General features: G+C 46.7%; 1 protein-coding gene across 1 annotated transcript in view; it reads right to left on the reverse strand.

Annotated features, from left to right (window-relative positions):
- Nucleotides 1–21,151, reverse strand: part of LOC124594651 — a 307,403-nt gene that overhangs the window by 54,463 nt on the left and 231,789 nt on the right. Inside the window, exon 8 of the mRNA XM_047133021.1 lies at nucleotides 8,852–8,992. Within this exon, the coding sequence (XP_046988977.1) occupies nucleotides 8,852–8,992 (141 nt within the window). The remainder of the gene's footprint in view (nucleotides 1–8,851; nucleotides 8,993–21,151) is intronic.

Below are 21,151 nucleotides of genomic sequence, written 5' to 3' on the forward strand. Positions count from 1 at the left end.
GATGATCTAACACGCCATTTGGACAGAATTTGGTACGATATTCCTCAGAAGGACATCCAAGAACTCTATCAATCAATGCCAAGCCGAATAACCGTTTGCGTAAGAGCCAGATTTGGACCAACATGTTATTGACTTACTCAATTTAATAAACTCTTGAATAATCTTTCTGTTCAATAATCCAATTTTTCCGAACTGTAATCATTTTGTCTGTACATATACAATACATCTATCGATTTTCGTCAAGTACCAACTACGGAGCTCAAGATAACGAAGAATATTTTCTGCTCTTAATGTCTCCGTAGCTCATCCTGTGTTCCTTATGAAGACAGTGTTCAGCAACAACAGATTTTTCTGGCTGACGAAGTCTTGTGTGACGTTCATGTTCATCGCACCTATTTTTAAGAGTGCAATACGTCTGGCCTATGTATTATTTTCCACACTGACACGGGATGTTGTATGTTCAAGGTCTTCTTAGACACCGAGCGAGGTGGCGCAGTGGTTAGCACACTGGACTCGCATTCGGGAGGACGACTGTTCAATCCCGCTTCCGGCCATCCTGATCTAGGTTTTCCGTGATTTCCCTAAATCGCTCCAGGCAAATGCTGGGATGGTTCCTTTGAAAGGGCACGGCCGACATCCTTCCTCATACACTCCTGGAAATTGAAATAAGAACACCGTGAATTCATTGTCCCAGGAAGGGGAAACTTTATTGACACATTCCTGGAGTCAGATACATCACATGATCACACTGACAGAACCACAGGCACATAGACACAGGCAACAGAGCATGCACAATGTCGGCACTAGTACAGTGTATATCCACCTTTCGCAGCAATGCAGGCTGCTATTCTCCCATGGAGACGATCGTAGAGATGCTGGATGTAGTCCTGTGGAACGGCGTGCCATGCCATTTCCACCTGGCGCCTCAGTTGGACCAGCGTTCGTGCTGGACGTGCAGACCGCGTGAGACGACGCTTCATCCAGTCCCAAACATGCTCAATGGGGGACAGATCCGGAGATCTTGCTGGCCAGGGTAGTTGATTTACACCTTCTAGAGCACGTTGGGTGGCACGGGATACATGAGGACGTGCATTGTCCTGTTGGAACAGCAAGTTCCCTTGCCGGTCTAGGAATGGTAGAACGATGGGTTCGATGACGGTTTGGATGTACCGTGCACTATTCAGTGTCCCCTCGACGATCACCAGTGGTGTACGGCCAGTGTAGGAGATCGCTCCCCACACCATGATGCCGGGTGTTGGCCCTGTGTGCCTCGGTCGTATGCAGTCCTGATTGTGGCGCTCACCTGCACGGCGCCAAACACGCATACGACCATCATTGGCACCAAGGCAGAAGCGACTCTCATCGCTGAAGACGACACGTCTCCATTCGTCCCTCCATTCACGCCTGTCGCGGCACCACTGGAGGCGGGCTGCACGATGTTGGGGCGTGAGCGGAAGACGGCCTAACGGTGTGCGGGACCGTAGCCCAGCTTCATGGAGACGGTTGCGAATGGTCCTCGCCGATACCCCAGGAGCAACAGTGTCCCTAATTTGCTGGGAAGTGGCGGTGCGGTCCCCTACGGCACTGCGTAGGATCCTACGGTCTTGGCGTGCATCCGTGCGTCGCTGCGGTCCGGTCCCAGGTCGACGGGCACGTGCACCTTCGGCCGACCACTGGCGACAACATCGATGTACTGTGGAGACCTCACGCCCCACGTGTTGAGCAATTCGGCGGTACGTCCACCCGGCCTCCCGCATGCCCACTATACGCCCTCGCTCAAAGTCCGTCAACTGCACATACGGTTCACGTCCACGCTGTCGCGGCATGCTACCAGTGTTAAAGACTGCGATGGAGCTCCGTATGCCACGGCAAACTGGCTGACACTGACGGCGGCGGTGCACAAATGCTGCGCAGCTAGCGCCATTCGACGGCCAACACCGCGGTTCCTGGTGTGTCCGCTGTGCCGTGCGTGTGATCATTGCTTGTACAGCCCTCTCGCAGTGTCCGGAGCAAGTATGGTGGGTCTGACACACCGGTGTCAATGTGTTCTTTTTTCCGTTTCCAGGAGTGTATTTCCCCAATCCAATGAGACCGATGACCTCGCTGTATGGTCTTTTCCCCCAAACAACCCAACCCTCTTCTTAGACCCAGGTGGTCTTTTATGGAACCCAGCAACATTTACACTTGCGCCGCAAGATGGAAAACACATTTCATGCTGTGTTTCTTGCGTAGCGTAGCGATCTCTAAGGACACATGCCCAATATAAGGCAGGAAAAAATCCTAGTGGAGTTTTCCTTTTGTTCTGGCTGCTCTTGAGATTTTACTGCGTGCTGGTCGAAAGCTACTGCGAACCTGTTTACCGGGTAACCAATTCTGAAGAAACACGCAACGAAGATGGCTAAGTTCTACTGACGAGCTCTCCGGATCTGAGGCAGGTCTAGCTAGCCCTATGCACGAGTATCCGTAATAGTTCGCTGCGCTGGGATCCATGATGACAGCTCGCGGATGCAGGTCGTTGTGGTGCGGCCCAATGAACCACGACATCCGCAAATGGGTGGTCGCTATTCTCCACTTCCTTGGTGACGCAAACGCTCAAATGGAAGGAGTAAAGGTGTTCTAAAAACAAAGGCAGCGTTGCTGCCTCATGCAGCCATACCGCAAAGGCATGGTCCACATATCTCAAAAAACATTTCGGTTTCAAAATCGCCGGTCGGTACCTGTGCTTGCTCTCTGCGTATAAATTGGCGGAGTTATTACAGATAGGCACACTCTACCACAAGATAGTGCAAGTGCCCCGTAGAAATGTTGTGTACTTTAGACACTACAGTCCGACGCAAGACCCGAGAAGCTTTAAAGTAGTTATTAAGTCGGGAAACCCTCAAACAGAACACGTTAGATTTTGTTCCACAATGTGGACATTGTTCAGCAATTAAACTATAGGTGTAACTTTATAATGATTTATTACCATTACTGTTCCAAACTACTGATTAGGCACCATTAGGGTCCACGGCCCGCGCGGAATTAGCCGAGCGGTCTCAGGCGCTGCAGTCATGGACTGTGCGGCTGATTCCGGCGGAGCTTCAAGTCCTCCCTCGCGCATGTGTGTGTGTGTGTGTGTGTGTGTGTGTGTGTGTGTGTGTGTGTGTGTGTGTGTGCGTGTGTGTGTGTGTTTGTCCTTAGGATAATTTAGGTTAAGTAGTGTGTAAGCTTAGGGACTGATGACCTTAGCATTTAAGTCCCATAAGATTTCACACACACATTTTTTTTAGGTTCCACAGAAGGTCGTACCTGCGTTAGAAATGGAGTACTCGAAATTTGCATGCAAAGTTAACAACAAGCGAACCAAAACTTGTACAGTACGTGCTGCCACGCGTTTATCACGCTGATCAATATTGTCCGCAGCTCGTGGTCGTGCAGTAGCGTTCTCGCTTCCCGCGCCCGGGTTCCCCGGTTCGATTCCCGGCGGGGTCAGGGATTTTCTCTGCCTCGTGATGGCTGGGTGTTGTGTGATGTCCATAGGTTAGTTATGTTCTAGGGGACTGAAGACCAAAGATGTTAAGTCCCATAGTGCTCAGAGCCATTTGGACCATTTTTGATACCACGTTCCAGTACAATCTTCTGTAACATTTCATTAAATATGCAGAAGAAGCTCTTAAAATTGAACTCACTGTTTCATTCAGTAACTTTTTCGACTTTCCATTCTTTTCCGTACGTATCTCCTCCTAGAAAATTTAAAAACGAGCCTTTTTCTCAAATGGTTCAAATGGCTCTGAGCACTATGAGACTTAACTTCTGGGGTCATCAGTCCCCTAGAACTTAGAACTACTTAAACCTACCTAACCTAAGGACATCACACACATCCATGCCTGAGGCAGGACTCGAACCTGCGACCGTACCAGTTACGCGGTTCCGGACTGAAGCGCCTAGAACCGCTCGGCCACCGCGGCCGGCAGAGCCTTTGTCTGCCATTCGCATTACGCACATACTACCCTGCATTTTACCTGTAGTATCTTTGGTTACGTTTAAGTATTCACGTATATCGTACGGTTGGACTTGTTTTCGGATGAGCCGTCATTGTTTCTGTTTAGACGGCTACGACTCTTGAGCTACGTGTTTGTGAGACAATGAGCTACTGAGGCAGAGCAGAGGTGAGCTATTTCGAAACAGCGTGTAATTACCGTTGCGTGCCTTACTGTATTCCTAGAAACTTGACGGCGTCACGAGGTTGTGTTGTTGTCAGAAGCAGTTTTGTAGTCCCACTCAAAGAGCGGTTTAAGCGCCAGATTTTCCTGAATCGCACGTTGCGCTGTTGGTTCTCACCTCTAGAACTGCACCCAGTGAAGCTGTGTTTTTCACTTATATGGTTTGATTAGAAACTGCATTACTGTCCTTACAGTGTTTTAGCTACATTTCCCATATTCCTAATGCTGCATGAAGCTCCCACGAAACTAATGCACTCATTTCCGTTTATTACTGTATCTTTACTTACAGTACGTCTGCTGTCACTTAGTGTTTCACAGACAGGATTTTACGGAGGCAAGATTTAAAGCTTAAGGTATGGCAGTGAAAGAAGGAAAAAAGCTATTATTTTCCGATGCAGTCGCTTTTTAAGTCAATGCGTACTATTCAGCACATAACGAGTGGTATTACTCTATGCGCAGACTGAATAGCCTATGTGCAGCTGTCATGTTCTCGTCATCGGACTAAAAACGTTTTCCAACGCAGATGTCTTTAGATGTAGGTACAGATACAAAAAGACAGAATGAAGAAGCATCTCCAGATTTAGGGAAAATTGACAACGCAGATTATAATAAACTGTAGCTCTAGAGCTATTGGGGATAAAATGCAGGGAGAGAAACGATATCTACAACTTGTGTAACGCAGTTCGCTCTTTTCGTCCAAGAGACGTAGAAAGCGGCAGATACCGGCTCCCAGGGTGATTCCGTGGTCCTTGACTTCCGGAAGCCGTTCGATACACTTCAACTCTGCCGCCTAATGCATAATACACCACTGCCCCTTAAAACTGCTACACACGCGAAATTCAACCGACAGGAAGAAGATGCTGTGATATGCAAATGATTAGCTTTTCAGAGCATTCACAAAAGGTTGGTGCCGTTGGAGACACCTAGAACATGCTGACGTGAGGAAAGTTTCCAAGCGATTTCTAATACACAAACAGCAGTTGACCGACGTTGCCTGGTGAAACGTTGTTGTGATGCCTCGTGTAAGGAGGAGAAATGCGTACCATCACGTTTCCGACTTTGATAAAGGTCGGATTTTAGCCTATCGCGATTGCGGTTTATAGTATCGCGACATTGCTGCTCGCGTTGGTCGAGATCCAATGACTGTTAGGAGAATTTGGAATCGGTGGGTTCGGGAGGGTAATACGGAACGCCGTGCTGGATCCCAACGGCCTCGTATCACTAGCAGTCGAGATGACAGGCATCTTTTCCGCATGGTTGTAACGGATCGTGCAGCCACGTCTAGATCCCTGAGTCAACAGATGGGGACGTTTGCAAGACAACAACCATCTCCACGAACAGTTCGACGACGTTTGCAGCAGCATGGACTATCAGCTCGGAGACCATGGCTGCGCTTACCCTTGACGCTGCATCACAGACAGGAGCGCCTGCGATGGTGTACTCAACTACGAACTTGGGTGCACGAATGGCAAAACGTCATTTTTTCGGATGAATCCACGTTCTGTTTACAGCATCATGATGCTCGTATCCGTGTTCGTCAACATCGCAGTGAACACACATTGGAAGCGTGTATTAGTCATCGCCATACTGGCGTATCACCCGGCGTGATGGTATGGGGTGCCATTGGTTACACGTCTCGGTCACCTTTTGTTCGCATTGACGGCACTTTCAACAGTGGACATTACATTTCACATGTGTTTCGAGCCGTGGCTCTACCCTTCATTCGATCCCTGTGAAACCCTAGCTTTCAGCAGGATAATGCACGACCGCATGTTGCAGGTCCTGTTGGAGCCTTTCTGGATACAGAAAATGTGCGATTGCTGCCCTGGCCAGCACATTCTCCAGATCTCTGACCAAAACGTCTGGTCAATGGTGGCCGAGCAACTGGCTCGTCACAATACGCCAGTCACTACTCTTGATGAACTGTGGTATCGTGTTGAAGCTGCATGGGCAGCTGTACCTGTAAACCTCATCCAAGCTCTGTTTCACTCAATGCCCAGGCGTATCAAGGCCGTTATTACGGCCAGAGGTGGTTGTTCTGGGTACTGATTTCTCAGAATCTGTCCACCCAAATTGGGTGAAAATGTAATCACATGTCAGTTCTAGTATAATATATCTGTCCAATGAATACCCGTTTATCATCTGCATTTCTTCTTGTTGTAGCAATTTTAATGGCCAGTAGTGTATGATCACAAAACACTAGTCCCACCCAAACGACAATGCATTGGCAGGAAGATGTTATTGCCGGCCGAAGTGGCCGTGCGGTTCGAGGCGCTGCAGTCTGGAACCGCAAGACCGCTACGGTCGCAGGTTCGAATCCTGCCTCGGGCATGGATGTTTGTGATGTCCTTAGATTAGTTAGGTTTAACTAGTTCTAAGTTCTAGGGGACTAATGACCTCAGCAGTTGAGTCCCATAGTGCTCAGAGCCATTTGAACCATTTGAAGATGTTATTGTTGCGTAAGAATTAGTTACAGCGCGGCCAACCTGAGGTTGAATAAGAAATAAATCCATTCTAATCGTAACAGAGTGAAAGGTAGCTTTCAGTGTCCAGATTGGTAAGTCTGATGCCTGTTCACGTGCTTTGTATCCGGACATGGCAGGGCGACAGCCACGCCTCTTGGGCATTTAGCAGGTTTTGGACCTGAAGACAACATGCCGTTAGCTGCTTTTGAAACCGAACACGATTTTCGACAACCATTTTCGACGTTTTATAGCCGGTTTTGCAACCAGAAAGTGGACGCATGTTTGCTAATGCAATTGATATTTCATGTGTAAATGCAAATGAAGCCAAGAGAGAGTACCTCATTACGACGTGTATAGTCATTGTCAGACTGCTGGTCTTCTACAATCACTGCAGGTTGGGGACCAGTCCTACAAGAGAGTGCATGAATACCTAGGGGCATTTTTCACTGAGAACTCGTCGTGTGAAGCAGAGATCAATGCCAGAATACAAGCAGGAAACCGATCTTACCACAGCCTAGCACAACTGTGTCGGTCCATATATCTTTCCAGAGAGTTCAAGAATCGATTTTACAAAACCCTGATCCAGCCTGTTGTTCTTTATGGCTGTTAGACATGGAGTATCCGGGAACAGGACTTCCGTAAGCTCCTTGTTTTTGAGAGAAAAGTGCTTCGGACGATCTTCGGTCCGGTTCTGGACGCAGATACAGAGGAATGGAGGATCAGATACAACCAAGAGCTTGAGGAACTATACCAGCAGCCCAACATAGCAGGAACTGTCAAAGCCAAACGAATGCTGTGGGCCGGCCATGTGGCCCGGTTGGAGGATGACAGATGCCTTCCGAAGCTCCTGGATTTCACACCTACAGGAAAGAGACCGCCAGGGAGACCCAAGAAGCGTTGGAGGGATGGACTCCATCAAGATTTAAACCAGGTGTCAATAGGTGTGGACGGATGGCGGATAGCAGTAACGAACAGAATACAGTGGAGGAGGAAACTTGTAGATGCGTGCGGTCCACTGGGCCTGATCACGTAGTACTAGTAGTAGTAAATGCGTGGACTGAGTACAAGAAAAACGCATCAGAATTAGGTGCTCCTAAAAATAAGAGCCTTGATTTGCTTCACTTTAGGGCAAGTGTGGCTGAAGTACTGACAAAACTAGGTAAGCCAGCAGCGAGGAAAAGGGTGCGTAGCACTAGTGAGAGTCGAAATACTTCAAAACGAGCCAATGCAGAAGTTCGTCCAGAATCTGAAGTTCGTTTGGACAACGTTGGGCATCTTCCAGTAGTCAGTGACAAAAAATCATTCGACAGGTGCAATAAACCGGATTGCAAAGGCAAAACGAAATTTTATTATGTAAAATGTAACATTCGCTTATGTCTGAATAGAAAAAAAATTGTTTGATTATCATTCTTCACAAGAGTAAAAAATGGTTCAAATGGCTCTGAGCACTATGGGACTCAACATCTTAGGTCATAAGTCCCCTAGAACTTAGAACTACTTAAACCTAACTAACCTAAGGACATCACACACACCCATGCCCGAGGCAGGATTCGAACCTGCGACCGTAGCAGTCCCGCTGTTCCGGACTGCAGCGCCAGAACCGCTAGACCACCGCGGCCGGCGTCACAAGAGTAAAACCATAGTTTATGTATATAATCATTTGTGTAATTTATGTATGTTGGTGAAACAAAATGAAATAAAATACTTTGACTTTTCGACTTATACTGCATCCACTTGAACACAATGTCCTAATTTCGGGATGCGTTGTGCACCCCTCTGGCGGCACCTCGTAATATTTTACACACCTGAAAAATCATAATTTAATTCGAAGAACTGGACAGCAAAACCATGACTTTTTTTTACGGGAAAAAAATAATTCGTGACCGAAAGGGTTAATATGAGAACCTGACGGCCTGTCATTATTTAACTCACGCGCTAGCTGGAGCCGCCTGAGATAAGATCATTGTGGCACTCCATTTAGGTGAGATAGCGCAACCTACCATACGTTATGAGGGAGGACCGTGAGTCGTACCCGCTAGACCAATTGCCCGCGAATGGCCAATGCTGTGAGTGAGCCCCCGTCCGTAATATGTCGGGAAGTTTCACGTCAGCATTCTGTCCCACGGTGTTTGCGTTGGCGTGCAGCGTGAATGGACGTGACAGCAGCAGCCGCCGGGAGCTCACCTGTGGAGAGGTGCTGCGTGACCAGCGGGACCACCGTCTCGGCCCGGCTGTCCGGCGCCACCAACACGGGACCGGCGTCGCCCACCAGCGGCTGGAAGCGGCCGGCGTTCACGTCCGACGTCACCGCCACCATCGCCAGCTCTGCACACACAACCACACACAATCACGACACCGCAACTACTGTAATACCACTCTGCAGCCTTGGCTCGCCGTTTTCAATGGCTATAAGGTCCTGTGAGTCGTTACGCCGCGTCAGCATTCCTCTGCAGACTTCTTCATTGCTCGACGTTTCGATCCCCCTGCTGGGAAATCGGCATTGCGCCACGGCTGACGCGCCCGAGTTGATGCCGCGTTCCTTGGATTTAATAAGGCACACACAGAACCCCAGTGGCAGAGTCGCTTTTGTTGATACTAGGCTTGCTACCACTGGACCTAGCAGTAGGAGAGAGGAAGGTGTACAGGGCACAGTAATGGCTCAAAAATAGCGAACATCCTAACAAGGGAACCTCCCCATCGCACTCCCCCCCCCCCCCCTCAGATTTGTTATAAGTTGGCACAGTGGATAGACCTTGAAAAACTGAACACAGATCAAACGAGAAAACAGGAAGAAGTTGTGTGGAACTACGAAAAAATAAGCAAAATACACAAACTGAGTAGTCCATGCGCAAGATAGGCAACATCAAGGAAAGTGTGAGCTCAGGAGCGCCGTGGTCCCGTGGTTAACGTGAGCAGCTGCAAAACGAGAGGTCCTGGGTTCAAGTCTTCCCTTGAGTGAAAAGTTAAATTTTTTATTTTCAGATATTACACTCCTGGAAATTGAAATAACAACACCGTGAATTCATTGTCCCAGGAAGGGGAAACTTTATTGACACATTCCTGGGGTCAGATACACCACATGACCACACTGACAGAACCACAGGCACATAGACACAGGCAACAGAGCATGCACAATGTCGGCACTAGTACAGTGTATATCCACCTTTCGCAGCAATTCAGGCTGCTATTCTCCCATGGAGACGATCGTAGAGATGCTGGATGTAGTCCTGTGGAACGGCTTGCCATGCCATTTCCACCTGGCGCCTCAGTTGGACCAGCGTTCGTGCTGGACGTGCAGACCGCGTGAGACGACGCTTCATCCAGTCCCAAACATGCTCAATGGGGGACAGATCCGGAGATCTTGCTGGCGAGGGTAGTTGACTTACACCTTCTAGAGCACGTTGGGTGGCACGGGATACATGCGGACGTGCATTGTCCTGTTGGAACAGCAAGTTCCCTTGCCGGTCTAGGAATGGTAGAACGATGGGTTCGATGACGGTTTGGATGTACCGTGCACTATTCAGTGTCCCCTCGACGATCACCAGTGGTGTACGGCCAGTGTAGGAGATCGCTCCCCACACCATGATGCCGGGTGTTGGCCCTGTGTGCCTCGGTCGTATGCAGTCCTGATTGTGGCGCCCACCTGCACGGAGCCAAACACGCATACGACCATCATTGGCACCAAGGCAGAAGCGACTCTCATCGCTGAAGACGACACGTCTCCATTCGTCCCTCCATTCACGCCTGTCGCGACACCACTGGAGGCGGGCTGCACGATGTTGGGGCGTGAGCGGAAGACGGCCTAACGGTGTGCGGGACCGTAGCCCAGCTTCATGGAGACGGTTGCGAATGGTCCTCGCCGATACCCCAGGAGCAACAGTGTCCCTAATTTGCTGGGAAGTGGCGGTGCGGTCCCCTACGGCACTGCGTAGGATCCTACGGTCTTGGCGTGCATCCGTGCGTCGCTGCGGTCCGGTCCCAGGTCGACGGGCACGTGCACCTTCCGCCGACCACTGGCGACAACATCAATGTACTGTGGAGCCCTCACGCCCCACGTGTTGAGCAATTCGGCGGTACGTCCACCCGGCCTCCCGTATGCCCACTATACGCCCTCGCTCGAAGTCCGTCAACTGCACATACGGTTCACGTCCACGCTGTCGCGGCATGCTACCAGTGTTAAAGACTGCGATGGAGCTCCGTATGCCACGGCAAACTGGCTGACACTGACGGCGGCGGTGCACAAATGCTGCGCAGGTAGCGCCATTCGACGGCCAACACCGCGGTTCCTGGTGTGTCCGCTGTGCCGTGCGTGTGATCATTGCTTGTACAGCCCTCTCGCAGTGTCCGGAGCAAGTATCGTGGGTCTGACACACCGGTGTCAATGTGTTCTTTTTTCCATTTCCAGGAGTGTATTATCCGTGCGTCCGTCCGTCCGATGCGAGGTAACTGCGCCGTAGTATGGGGACGCTACACCTAAACAAACATCGAAACACACGACGTCAGTCGACTGCAGCGCACGGAAGAGAGAGTATTTCTGCTAACGAGGCTCCCTGGCTGGCAGTTGACTGTTCGCTACTTTGGACGAGAGTGCATTAAATACGTGAGATGTATTCCGTGGGCAGTATGAATCCAGCAAATATAGCTCGCGACTTCAATAACAAGGTCAATGAATATTTTCCGAACTGTAAGGAATCGGAAAGTTCCTTAAGGGATCGAACGTATAGAATGTATCAGACGTGTTTTCCTGTGGAGGAATCGGTTGACTTATGACCTTGCGATCAAATGTTTTCGGTTCCCATTGGGGAGGCACGTATTTTCGTCTACTAATCGCACGGTTTTGCGGTGCGGTCGCAAAATACAGGCACTAAACTTATTACAGTGAACAGAGATGTCAATGAACGAACGGACAAATCATAACTTTTCGAAAATAAAGAAAGTAATCGTTTCACTCGACGGAAGATTTGAAACAAGGACCTTGCGTTCCGCAGCCGCTCCCGCTAACCACGGGACCACGGCGCTCCTGAGATCACACTCTCCCTGATGTTGCCAATCTTGCGCATGGGCTACTCAGTTTGTATATTCTGCTTATTTTTTTCATAGTCCCACATAACTTCTTCCTGTTTTCTCGATTAATCTGTGATCAGTTTTTCAAGGCCTATCCACTGTGCCAACTTATAACTAAATCTGAGAGGGGTGCGATGGGGAGATTCCCTTGTAAGTGGAGAAGATAGTGTGTACAAGAATCAGATTGAAGGAGGAAATAAAGGCATGCATTGACAGAGAATGGCAATAAATCTGAGGCAGGACACAAACACGGAGGAGAAATTATCATAAGTAAACGGGAAGCACTCTTCATCGCATAAATTTTCTTAATGTGGTGACCGGTTTCGAAGTTAATATAAGATCATCTTCAGACTACAGTAAACAAGAATCCTTATTAACATATAAAGGACGAATTCGTATATTGATAAAACAGTAAATAACGCTGATAACCATAAATGTCTGCGGAGGCGGTGGCGCATGGCAACCCTCTTGCTTGTGGCTGGTGGTGTACTGCAACGTGAAGAACGTCAGCCACCAATTAAATACATGATGCCCCGCCCACCGACTCCGGCATTACGTCTTGGATAGCCAATCACGTAAGTTGCTTTTCTGCCGCTTAAGAAAGTAACGTGGTAGTTACTATTAAGTCATTAACCATCTATAGAACAAGTTAAAATCTTATATAATATAACATGTTGTGTATAAACGTAATTAATGCGATCTACACTACTGGCCATTAAAATTGCTACACCAAGAAGAAATGCAGATGATAAACGGGTATTCATTGGACAAATATATTATACTAGAACTGACATGTGATTACACTTCCATGCAATTTGGGTGCATAGATCCTGAAAAATCATTACCCAGAACAACCACCTCTGGCCGTAATAACGGCCTTGAAACGATGCGGCACTGAGTCAAACAGAGCTTGGATGGCGTGTGCAAGTACAGCTGCCCATGCAGCTTCAATACGATACCACAGAGTAGTGACTGGCGTATTGTGACAAGCCAGTTGCTCGGCCACCATTGACCAGGCGTTTTCAGTCGGTGAGAGATCTGGAGAATGTGCTGGCCAGGGCAGCAGTCGCACATTTTCTCAATCCAGAAAGGCCCGTACAGAACCTGCAACATGCGGTCGTGCATTGTCCTGCTGAATTGTAGGGTTTCGCAGGGATCGAATGAAGGGTAGAGCCACGGGTCGTAACACATCTTAAATGTAACGTCCACTGTTCAAAGTGCCGTCAATGCGAACAAAAGGTGACTGAGACGTGTAACCATTGGCACCCCATACCATCACGCCGGGTGATACGCCAGTATGGCGATGACGAATACACGCTTCCAATGTGCGTTCACCGCGATGTCGCCAAACACGGATGCGACCATCATGATGCTGTAAACAGAACCTGGATTCATCCGAAAAAATGACGTTTTGCCATTCGTGCGCCCAGATTCGTCGTTGAGTACACCATCGCAGGCGCTCCTGTCTGTGATGCAGCGTCAAGGATAACCGCAGCCATGGTCTCCGAGCTGATATAGTCCATGCTGCTGCAAACGTCGTCGAACTGTTCGTGCAGATGGTTGTTGCCTTGCAAACGTCCCCATCTGTAGACTCAGGGATCGAGACGTGGCTGCACGGTTCGTTACAGCCGTGAGGACAAAATGCGTGTCATCTCGACTGCTAGTGATACGAGGCCGTTGGGATCCAGCACGGCGTTCCGTATTACCCTCCCGAACCCACCGATTCCATATTCTGCTAACAGTCATTGGATCTCGGCCAACGCGAGCAGCAATGTCGCCATACGATAAACAGCAATCGCAAAAGGCTATAATCCGACCTTTATTAAAGTCGGAAACGTGATGGTACGCATTTCTCCTCCTTACACGAGGTATCACAACAATGTTTCACCAGGCAACGCCGGTCAACTGCTGTTGAGAAATCGGTTGGAAACTTTCTTCATGTCAGCACGTCGTAGGTGTCGCTACCGGCGAATGCTCTGAAAAGCTAATCATTTTCATATTATAGCATCTTCCTCCTGTCGGTTAAATTTCGCGTCTTTAGCACGTCATCTTCGTGGTGTAGCAACTTTAACGGCCAGTAGTGTAAATAGTGTGGCCCTCTACCATGTACTGTTATCGATCAAAGCAAGAAGGAACATTAGCGGCATGAACGGTAATAATTTGCTGAACAATGGAAGATTGTTAGATGCACAAATGAGGGTTAGGTTAGCTTGGTAAGTGACAACAGGGGTTTGAAGGACGTCATTTATTATAAAAGCCTTTCAGCCACAGACGGAAATCGCGATCATTAATAAATTCGTACAGACACATTACGAGAAGTTAATGACAGCAAAAGTGTTTGGAATCAACAACAAAAAGTTTGTTCCCTTTGGTAACCCGAGAAAGGAATGCCTTCCGGGCGAGGAAGAATCTGGACGTCTGTGCCGGTCTGTAGACATAAGTTCTTTTGAGGATTACGTACCTCTTCAGTCCGGTTCAGTGGGAGGTGATATCACCCTACAAGGCGACAGCGGTCAAACGCACGGGAAGAACAAATATAAATATCCTTCTCAGCAAACACTTTGGTGTCTTGAGCGGCCGCGTCGCCCTCTTAACCTGAATTCTGGACAGAACGTTTGTGTTCCACCTGGAAGGTGTGTTGCCGGCCGGAGTGGCCTAGCGGTTCAAGGCGCTACAGTCTGGAACCGGGCGACTGCAAGTTCGAATCCTGCCTCATGCAAGGACGTGTGTGATGTCCTTAGGTTTAAGTAGTTCTAAGTTCTAGGGGACTGATGACCTCAGATATTAAGTCCCATAGTGCTGAGAGCCATCTGAACATTTTTTGGAAGGTGTGTTCCTCGCTGCCCTCCTCACAGACTTTTGCGGCATTGGGATCAGTTTTGAAAGGGGAACAGGACCACACGTCGCTGTACGGTTACTCCAAGTAGTCGCTATTAGCATTCTACATCTTCATCTACATCTACGTGATTACTCTGCTATTCACAATAAAGTGCCTGGCAGAGTGTTCAATGAACCACCTTCAAGCTGTCCCTCTACCGTTCCATTCTCATACGGCACGCGGGAACAGCGAGTACTTAAATTTCTCCGCGCGAGCCCTGATTTCTCTTATTTTACCGTGATGATCATTTCTCCCTATGCAGGTGGGTGTCAACAGAATGTTTTCGCAATCGGAGGAGAAAACTGGTGACTGAAATTTTATGAGAAGATCCCGTCGCAACGAAAAACGCCTTTGTTTTAATGATTGTCACTCCAATTCACTTATGTCAGTGACACTATCTCCCCTATCTCGCGATAACACAAAACGAGCTGCCCTTCTTTGTACTTTTTCGATGTCATCCGTCAGTCCCACCTGATGCGGATCCCACACCGCACAGCAATACTCCAGAATAGGGAGGACAAGGGTGGTGTAAACAGTCTGTTTAGTAGACCTGTTGCAGCTTCTAAGTGTTCTGCCAATGAATCGCAGTCTTTGGTTTGCTCTACCCACAATATTATCTATGTGATCGTTCCAGTTTAGGTTATTTGTAATTGTAATCCCTAAGTATTTAGTTGAATTTACAGTCTTCAGATCTATGTGACTTATCGCGTAATCGAAATTAAGCTGATTTCTTTTAGTACTCATGTGAATAACCTCACTTTTCCTTATTCAGGGTCAATTGCCACTTATTGTACCATACAGATATCTCATCTAAATCGTTTTGCAAGTCGTTTTGATCATGTGATGACTGGACAAGACGGTAAATGACAGCATCATCTACAAACAATCTAAGACGGATACTCAGATTTTCTCGTATATTGTTGATATAGGTCAAGAACAACAGAGGGCCTATAACACTTCCTTGAGAAACGCCGGATATTACTTCTGTTTTACTCGATCACTTTCCGTCTGTTACTACGAACTGCGACCTTTCTGACAGGAAATCACGAATCCAGTCGCACAACTGAGGCGGTACTCCGTAGGCACGCAGTTTGGTTAGAAGACGCTTGTGAGGAACGGTGTCGAAAGCCTTCTGGAAATCTAAAAATATGGAATGAATTTGACATCCCCTGTCGATAGCACTTATTACGTCATGAGTATAAAGAGCTAGTGGTGTTTCACAAGAACGACATTTTCTGAAACCGTGCTGACTATTTGTCAATAAATCGTTTTCTTCGAGGTACTTCATAATGTTCGAATATGTTCCAAAGCCCTACTGTAAATCGACGTTAGTGATATAGGCCTGTAATTCAGCGGATTACTCCTACTTCCCTTTTTGGGCATTGGTGTGACTTGAGAAATTTTCCAGTCTTTAGGTACGGATCTTTCTGTGAGCGAGTGGTTGTATATAATTGGTAAATGTGGAGCTATTTTATCAGCATACTCTGAGAGGAACCTGACTCGTATACAATCTGGACCATGGGCCTTGTCATTATTAAGTGACTTAAGCTGCTTCGTTACACCGAGGATATCTGCTTCTATGTTTCTTATCTTGGCAGTTATCCTTGATTGGAATTCAGCAATATTTACTTCGTCTTCTTTGGTGAAGCACGCTTTGGCGTCACTTGAGTCGCTCCAGAGGTACACATAATGTTCTTACATTTTAAACAACTGAAATGAAAGTACGATCTTACGGGGCACCAAAAGAAAATCTCGACTGGATTGAAGATGTGCTAGTAGGGTGGAAGTAGACGTAGTTTTTTACCTTCGATGTAGAGTCATCGACTGATGTAAAAGTTACTTCAGACCTTATCAAATGAAATTTATCGGAACCATTGCTGTTCATATTGTATATGAATGACGTAGCACCAGTATTAATAGCTCTCGCTTTTTGCAGATGATGCTATGAAGTACTCTCCGAGAGAGAGGAGAGAAGATTGTAGTGTTTATCGTCCCATCGGCAACTAGGAGGAGAATCTAGCATTAGGGAAGGATGGGGGCGGAAATCGGCCGTGCTCTTGCAAAGGGACCATCCCGGCATTTGCCTGAGGCGATTTAGGGAAATTACGGAAAACCTAAATCAGAATGGCAGGACGCGGGTTTGAACCGTCGTCCTACCGATTGCGAGTCCAGTGTGCTAACCACTACACCACCTCGCTTGCTAGTACTATCCGGAAAAATCCACACAAATATTGTCAGATCTTGATAAGATTTCAAAGTAGCGTAAAGGTTGGCAGTTTGCTGTAAATGTTCAGAAATGTAAAACTATACACTTAAAAAAGACAGAAATGTAGTGTCCAACAATTGCAGTATCAATGAGTCACCACCGGAATGGTGTTCTTGGCATATTAAACTACCTGAATGCATACTGACGTGTTCGCACGAATTTGTGGTTCTTTGAGGTGGACAGCTGGACGATGTTTAAGAACGAGTGGCAACAAGCAGACGGCTATCATAGGGCTGGATATTTCCTATGTCACGAAGTATGTGGTTGAGGACATATATTTATAGCATATTTTCATGTAATTTTGCCAATACTACCTCAAGTAGGAATGTGTAACACATTTTTTTAAACACCCAGTCTCAGGCATAATGAGTTCGATACTTGCGCAAAGAGTACTCATAAGTGCGCCTGATGAAGCGTGGTTACATAACAAGGTCGCGTGACGATATTTTGGCACTGTGTTTTTAAGCAAGTGGGTTCAACATATGGCACGTCCTGGCCCGCATCCCTCACAACAAGAAGTCAGCCAGCGACAGTCACGCAAATCCTACCCGTGCTCTGGGCTCCTATGTACACGCAATGGCGAATCAAGAGCGAGGCGGAAGTGGATGGGTTTCTTCAGTGCCAGAGACGGTAAGCAGATCGCTGCTTGTGCCCTGTACTGCGTCATTACTTTCCTTGTTCGTCGGCCTTCTACCCACTTCTCAGCCACAGTGAAAATAATCAAGATAAGATTAGATTCAGTTTTCATTCCACAGTGCAAAAAGGAGATGACTCTTGTGGGCGTGGAACAAGTCAGGAAGTATAACATAAAAAACATAAAACATTTGAATTTAATACTCACTACCCTGATCGTTTGTCAGGAGATTGTCAAAATAGGTGAATACTTTACATTAAACCGGAACTGCTAATATTTACGGAATACACAGTTAGAATGAAACATAGTTATTCACTTTTAATTAATTTATCAAACACAAAATACCCAACCTTTACTGTTGTGACCAAATGCTGTCAAATCTGAAATCTAACAGACATTTTTACTTAAGCTGGTCTGATAGTCCCTGTTAAGATATTCATGTACAGAGTAGAAGGAGTTGCCTATCAAAAACTCTTTCAAACTCGGTTTAAACTGTGCTTTATCTGAAACCAAGCTTTTAATGGTTGCTGGCTATTCATTGAAAATGTGTGTTCCAGAATATTGGACCTATTTTTCGACCAAGGTGAGGGATTTTAGTTCTTTATGTAGATTGCTCTCATTCCTAATATTGATACTATGTATTGAGCTATTGGTGGGAAATAGAGATATATTACTTGAAAAAAATTTCATTAAGCAATAAATATAATGAGAAGCAGTGGTTGGAATACAAAGTTTCTTGAACAGGTTCCTACATGATGTTCTTGAATTTATACCACAAATGAGTCTTATTACACGCTTTTTGACACTAACAGCTTTTGCTCAGTTTGACGAAATTACCCCTGAATATGATCCCATATGAAATTAAGCAAAGTATGCAAGTTTTTCTTATATTTATATCTCCTACATTTGTCATCATTCTCACTGCAAATACAAACTTGTTCAGACACTTCAACAATTCTGTGGTATGCCCTTCCCAACTGAATTTATTATCAAGTTATAATCCCAGAAATTTAACGCTGTCAACCTCTTCGGTCTGCATGTCATCATATGTTATACACATGTTGGGATGAAATCTCTTAAAGGTTCTGAACTGCATATAGTAGGCCTTTATAAAGTGTAATGACAGTGAATTAGCTTTAAACCATTTATTAATGTCCATGAAAACTTGATTAGCAGCCATTTCTAAATCTGTATTTCACTTGCTACTTATTGTAATGTTTGTGTCATCTGCAAACAAAACAAACTTAGCATCTGGCAATGTAACAGACGAGAGGCCCTTAACGTACACAAGAAAAAGCAAAGGACCCAAGATGGAACCTTGAGGAACACCACATGTAATTAATTCCCAGTCAGATGAAGACTGACTGCTTACTGTACAGGTATTTCTCAACGACGCTGTTAGTTTCCCATTGGTATGGTATGTATGGTATTGTATGTTAACCGGGGACCTAGAAATGATGGAGAGGCTCCGTCCCCGCCACAGCTGCAGTGGTCCACAACCCCACGACGACTATCGCAGTCCACTTCACCCCTCCGCCGCCCCGCACCGAACCCAGGGTTACAGTGCGGTTTGGCCCCTGGTGGACTCCCCAGGCAATGTCTTACACCAGACGAGTGTAGCCCCTATGTTTGCGTGGTAGAGTAATGGTGGTGTAAGCATACGTGGATAACTTGTTTGTGCAGCAATCGCTGACATAGTGTAACTGAGGTGGAATAAAGGGAACCAGCCTGCATTCGCCGAGGCAGATGGAAAACCGCCTAAAAACCATCCACAGACTGGCCAGTTCATCGGACCTCGACACAAATCCGCCGGGCGGATTCGTGCCAGGGAACAGGCGCTCCTTCCCGCCCGGAAAGCTGTGCGTTAGACCACACGGCCAACCAGGCGGGCTTGTTTGCCATTAGTTAGATAAGACTCAAACGATTTTCCTGCACTTCTGGTGACACCAAAACATTCTAATTTAGTTAAGAGAATGCTGTGATTCACACAGTCAAAGGCTTTTGACAGGTCACATAAAATTCAAGTAGCCTCTAATTTGTTGTCTAATGAGTTAAGTACGTTCTCCACGCACGTGAAAAGAGCTTTCTATGTATTGGAACCCTCAAGAAACCCAAACTGTGACTTGGGTAATATATTATTTGCAGTCAGATGCTTAAGGAGACATAAAATTTTCAAATATTTTTGAAAAAGCTGACAAAAATGAAATTGATCGATAGTTTGATGGTATCTCTTTATCCACCTTCTTGTCAAGAGGCTCAACTTCGGCATATGTTAGCCAGTCTGGAAATGTTCCATTCATAAGAGTTTGATTACACAAATTACTTAAGACAGAACTCAACTCGCATGAGCACTCTTTGATTAACTTCGTCGATATGTTATCATAACAACTAGAATATTTAGATTTATCCGATTTCAATGCATTATCCTGCACAATGTAATAAAAACTATAATCTAATATTAATTACAGAGAATTTCACACTTTATGAGTCCAATATCCAGCAACAGTCATTCGCTGCAAACAGGTCTTCCATGTTACAGGTTTCGCTCAGGTTACTGCAGGCCAAGAAGTGTGCGGAATTCTGTTTTGCCCCACATTCACAAAATTCATCATCACTGATATCCCACTTCTTCGAAATAGTCTTGCACCTCGTCACTCCTCAACCTGTTAAGGGTCTTCCAGGTCCCAGTATTTGGGATGGCAGTCTGATGGTAGCTTCTCTTCTTCTGTACTTTGTCCTCCAGGAGACTTTGTTCTCCACAGCTCTGATCGGCGGGTTCTGTTGAAATTGGAATTGGTGCTGTTGTAAGGAGGAAACGTCTTCTGGATTTCAGTCGTGATGGATAGGCGTGTGTTCCGAACAATGGAAGCGTTGGATCTGTTTCTTGTTTCTTCTTTTCATTTTCTGCTGCTAGCTGTCTTCTCATCTCTGGTGGTGCTACTCCAATGAGTGGAAAGATTTTGTTGACTGGTCTTAAGGAGCCTCTGGCTATGCGGCCTGTCTCATGAAGTGCCAGATCAACCTGATTAGCGTGCACGGAGTTCCTTCAGACTGGTGCAAGGCGAGCTGCAGCAGAGAAACACAGAGTAAGAGCGGATGTGCGAACTCCGGGCTGCACTACCCGTGTAGCGTTTGTCATCTTGCGAATATAGTTGTTTTCTGGTGCATATCATGTGCCTGGTGTCTATTCACCGTTATTTGTATGTTAAGGCACGATACAAGTATAGCTCCAGGTCTCGGGTGTGGACACAGTGATGTAGAATGCGTCCTCCACAGGTGATGTGCAGCTTTCTTCTTTCCTCCTTATTGCCTAATGGAACTCATACCCTTGAGTTTTATCCTGATTCGGTCTCAAGTGGTTGTTGTCGTAGAAGATGGAGAGTCCTTCGAGAACAGATGTCAGCTTGGTTTCTACTTCTTCGGTTGTGGCTCCTTCAGCAGCGATAGCGGTGTCATCTGTACAGATGGAGGACCAGGTTCCAGCGTTGAGTGGCTGATAATTGGTCTTGGTACTAGGAATGAGAGAGGAAAAAGATCGAGTCTTGCAATAAAGTTAAGCTAGTAATGTGTTTGTCATATTGGAACTACAACACATCACTGGGGAATACAATTATTATGCACTAGGGCACTGTACTAGACATA

The sequence above is a fragment of the Schistocerca americana genome, chromosome 2 (genome assembly GCF_021461395.2).
Source record: "Schistocerca americana isolate TAMUIC-IGC-003095 chromosome 2, iqSchAmer2.1, whole genome shotgun sequence".
Lineage (NCBI taxonomy): Eukaryota > Metazoa > Arthropoda > Insecta > Orthoptera > Acrididae > Schistocerca > Schistocerca americana.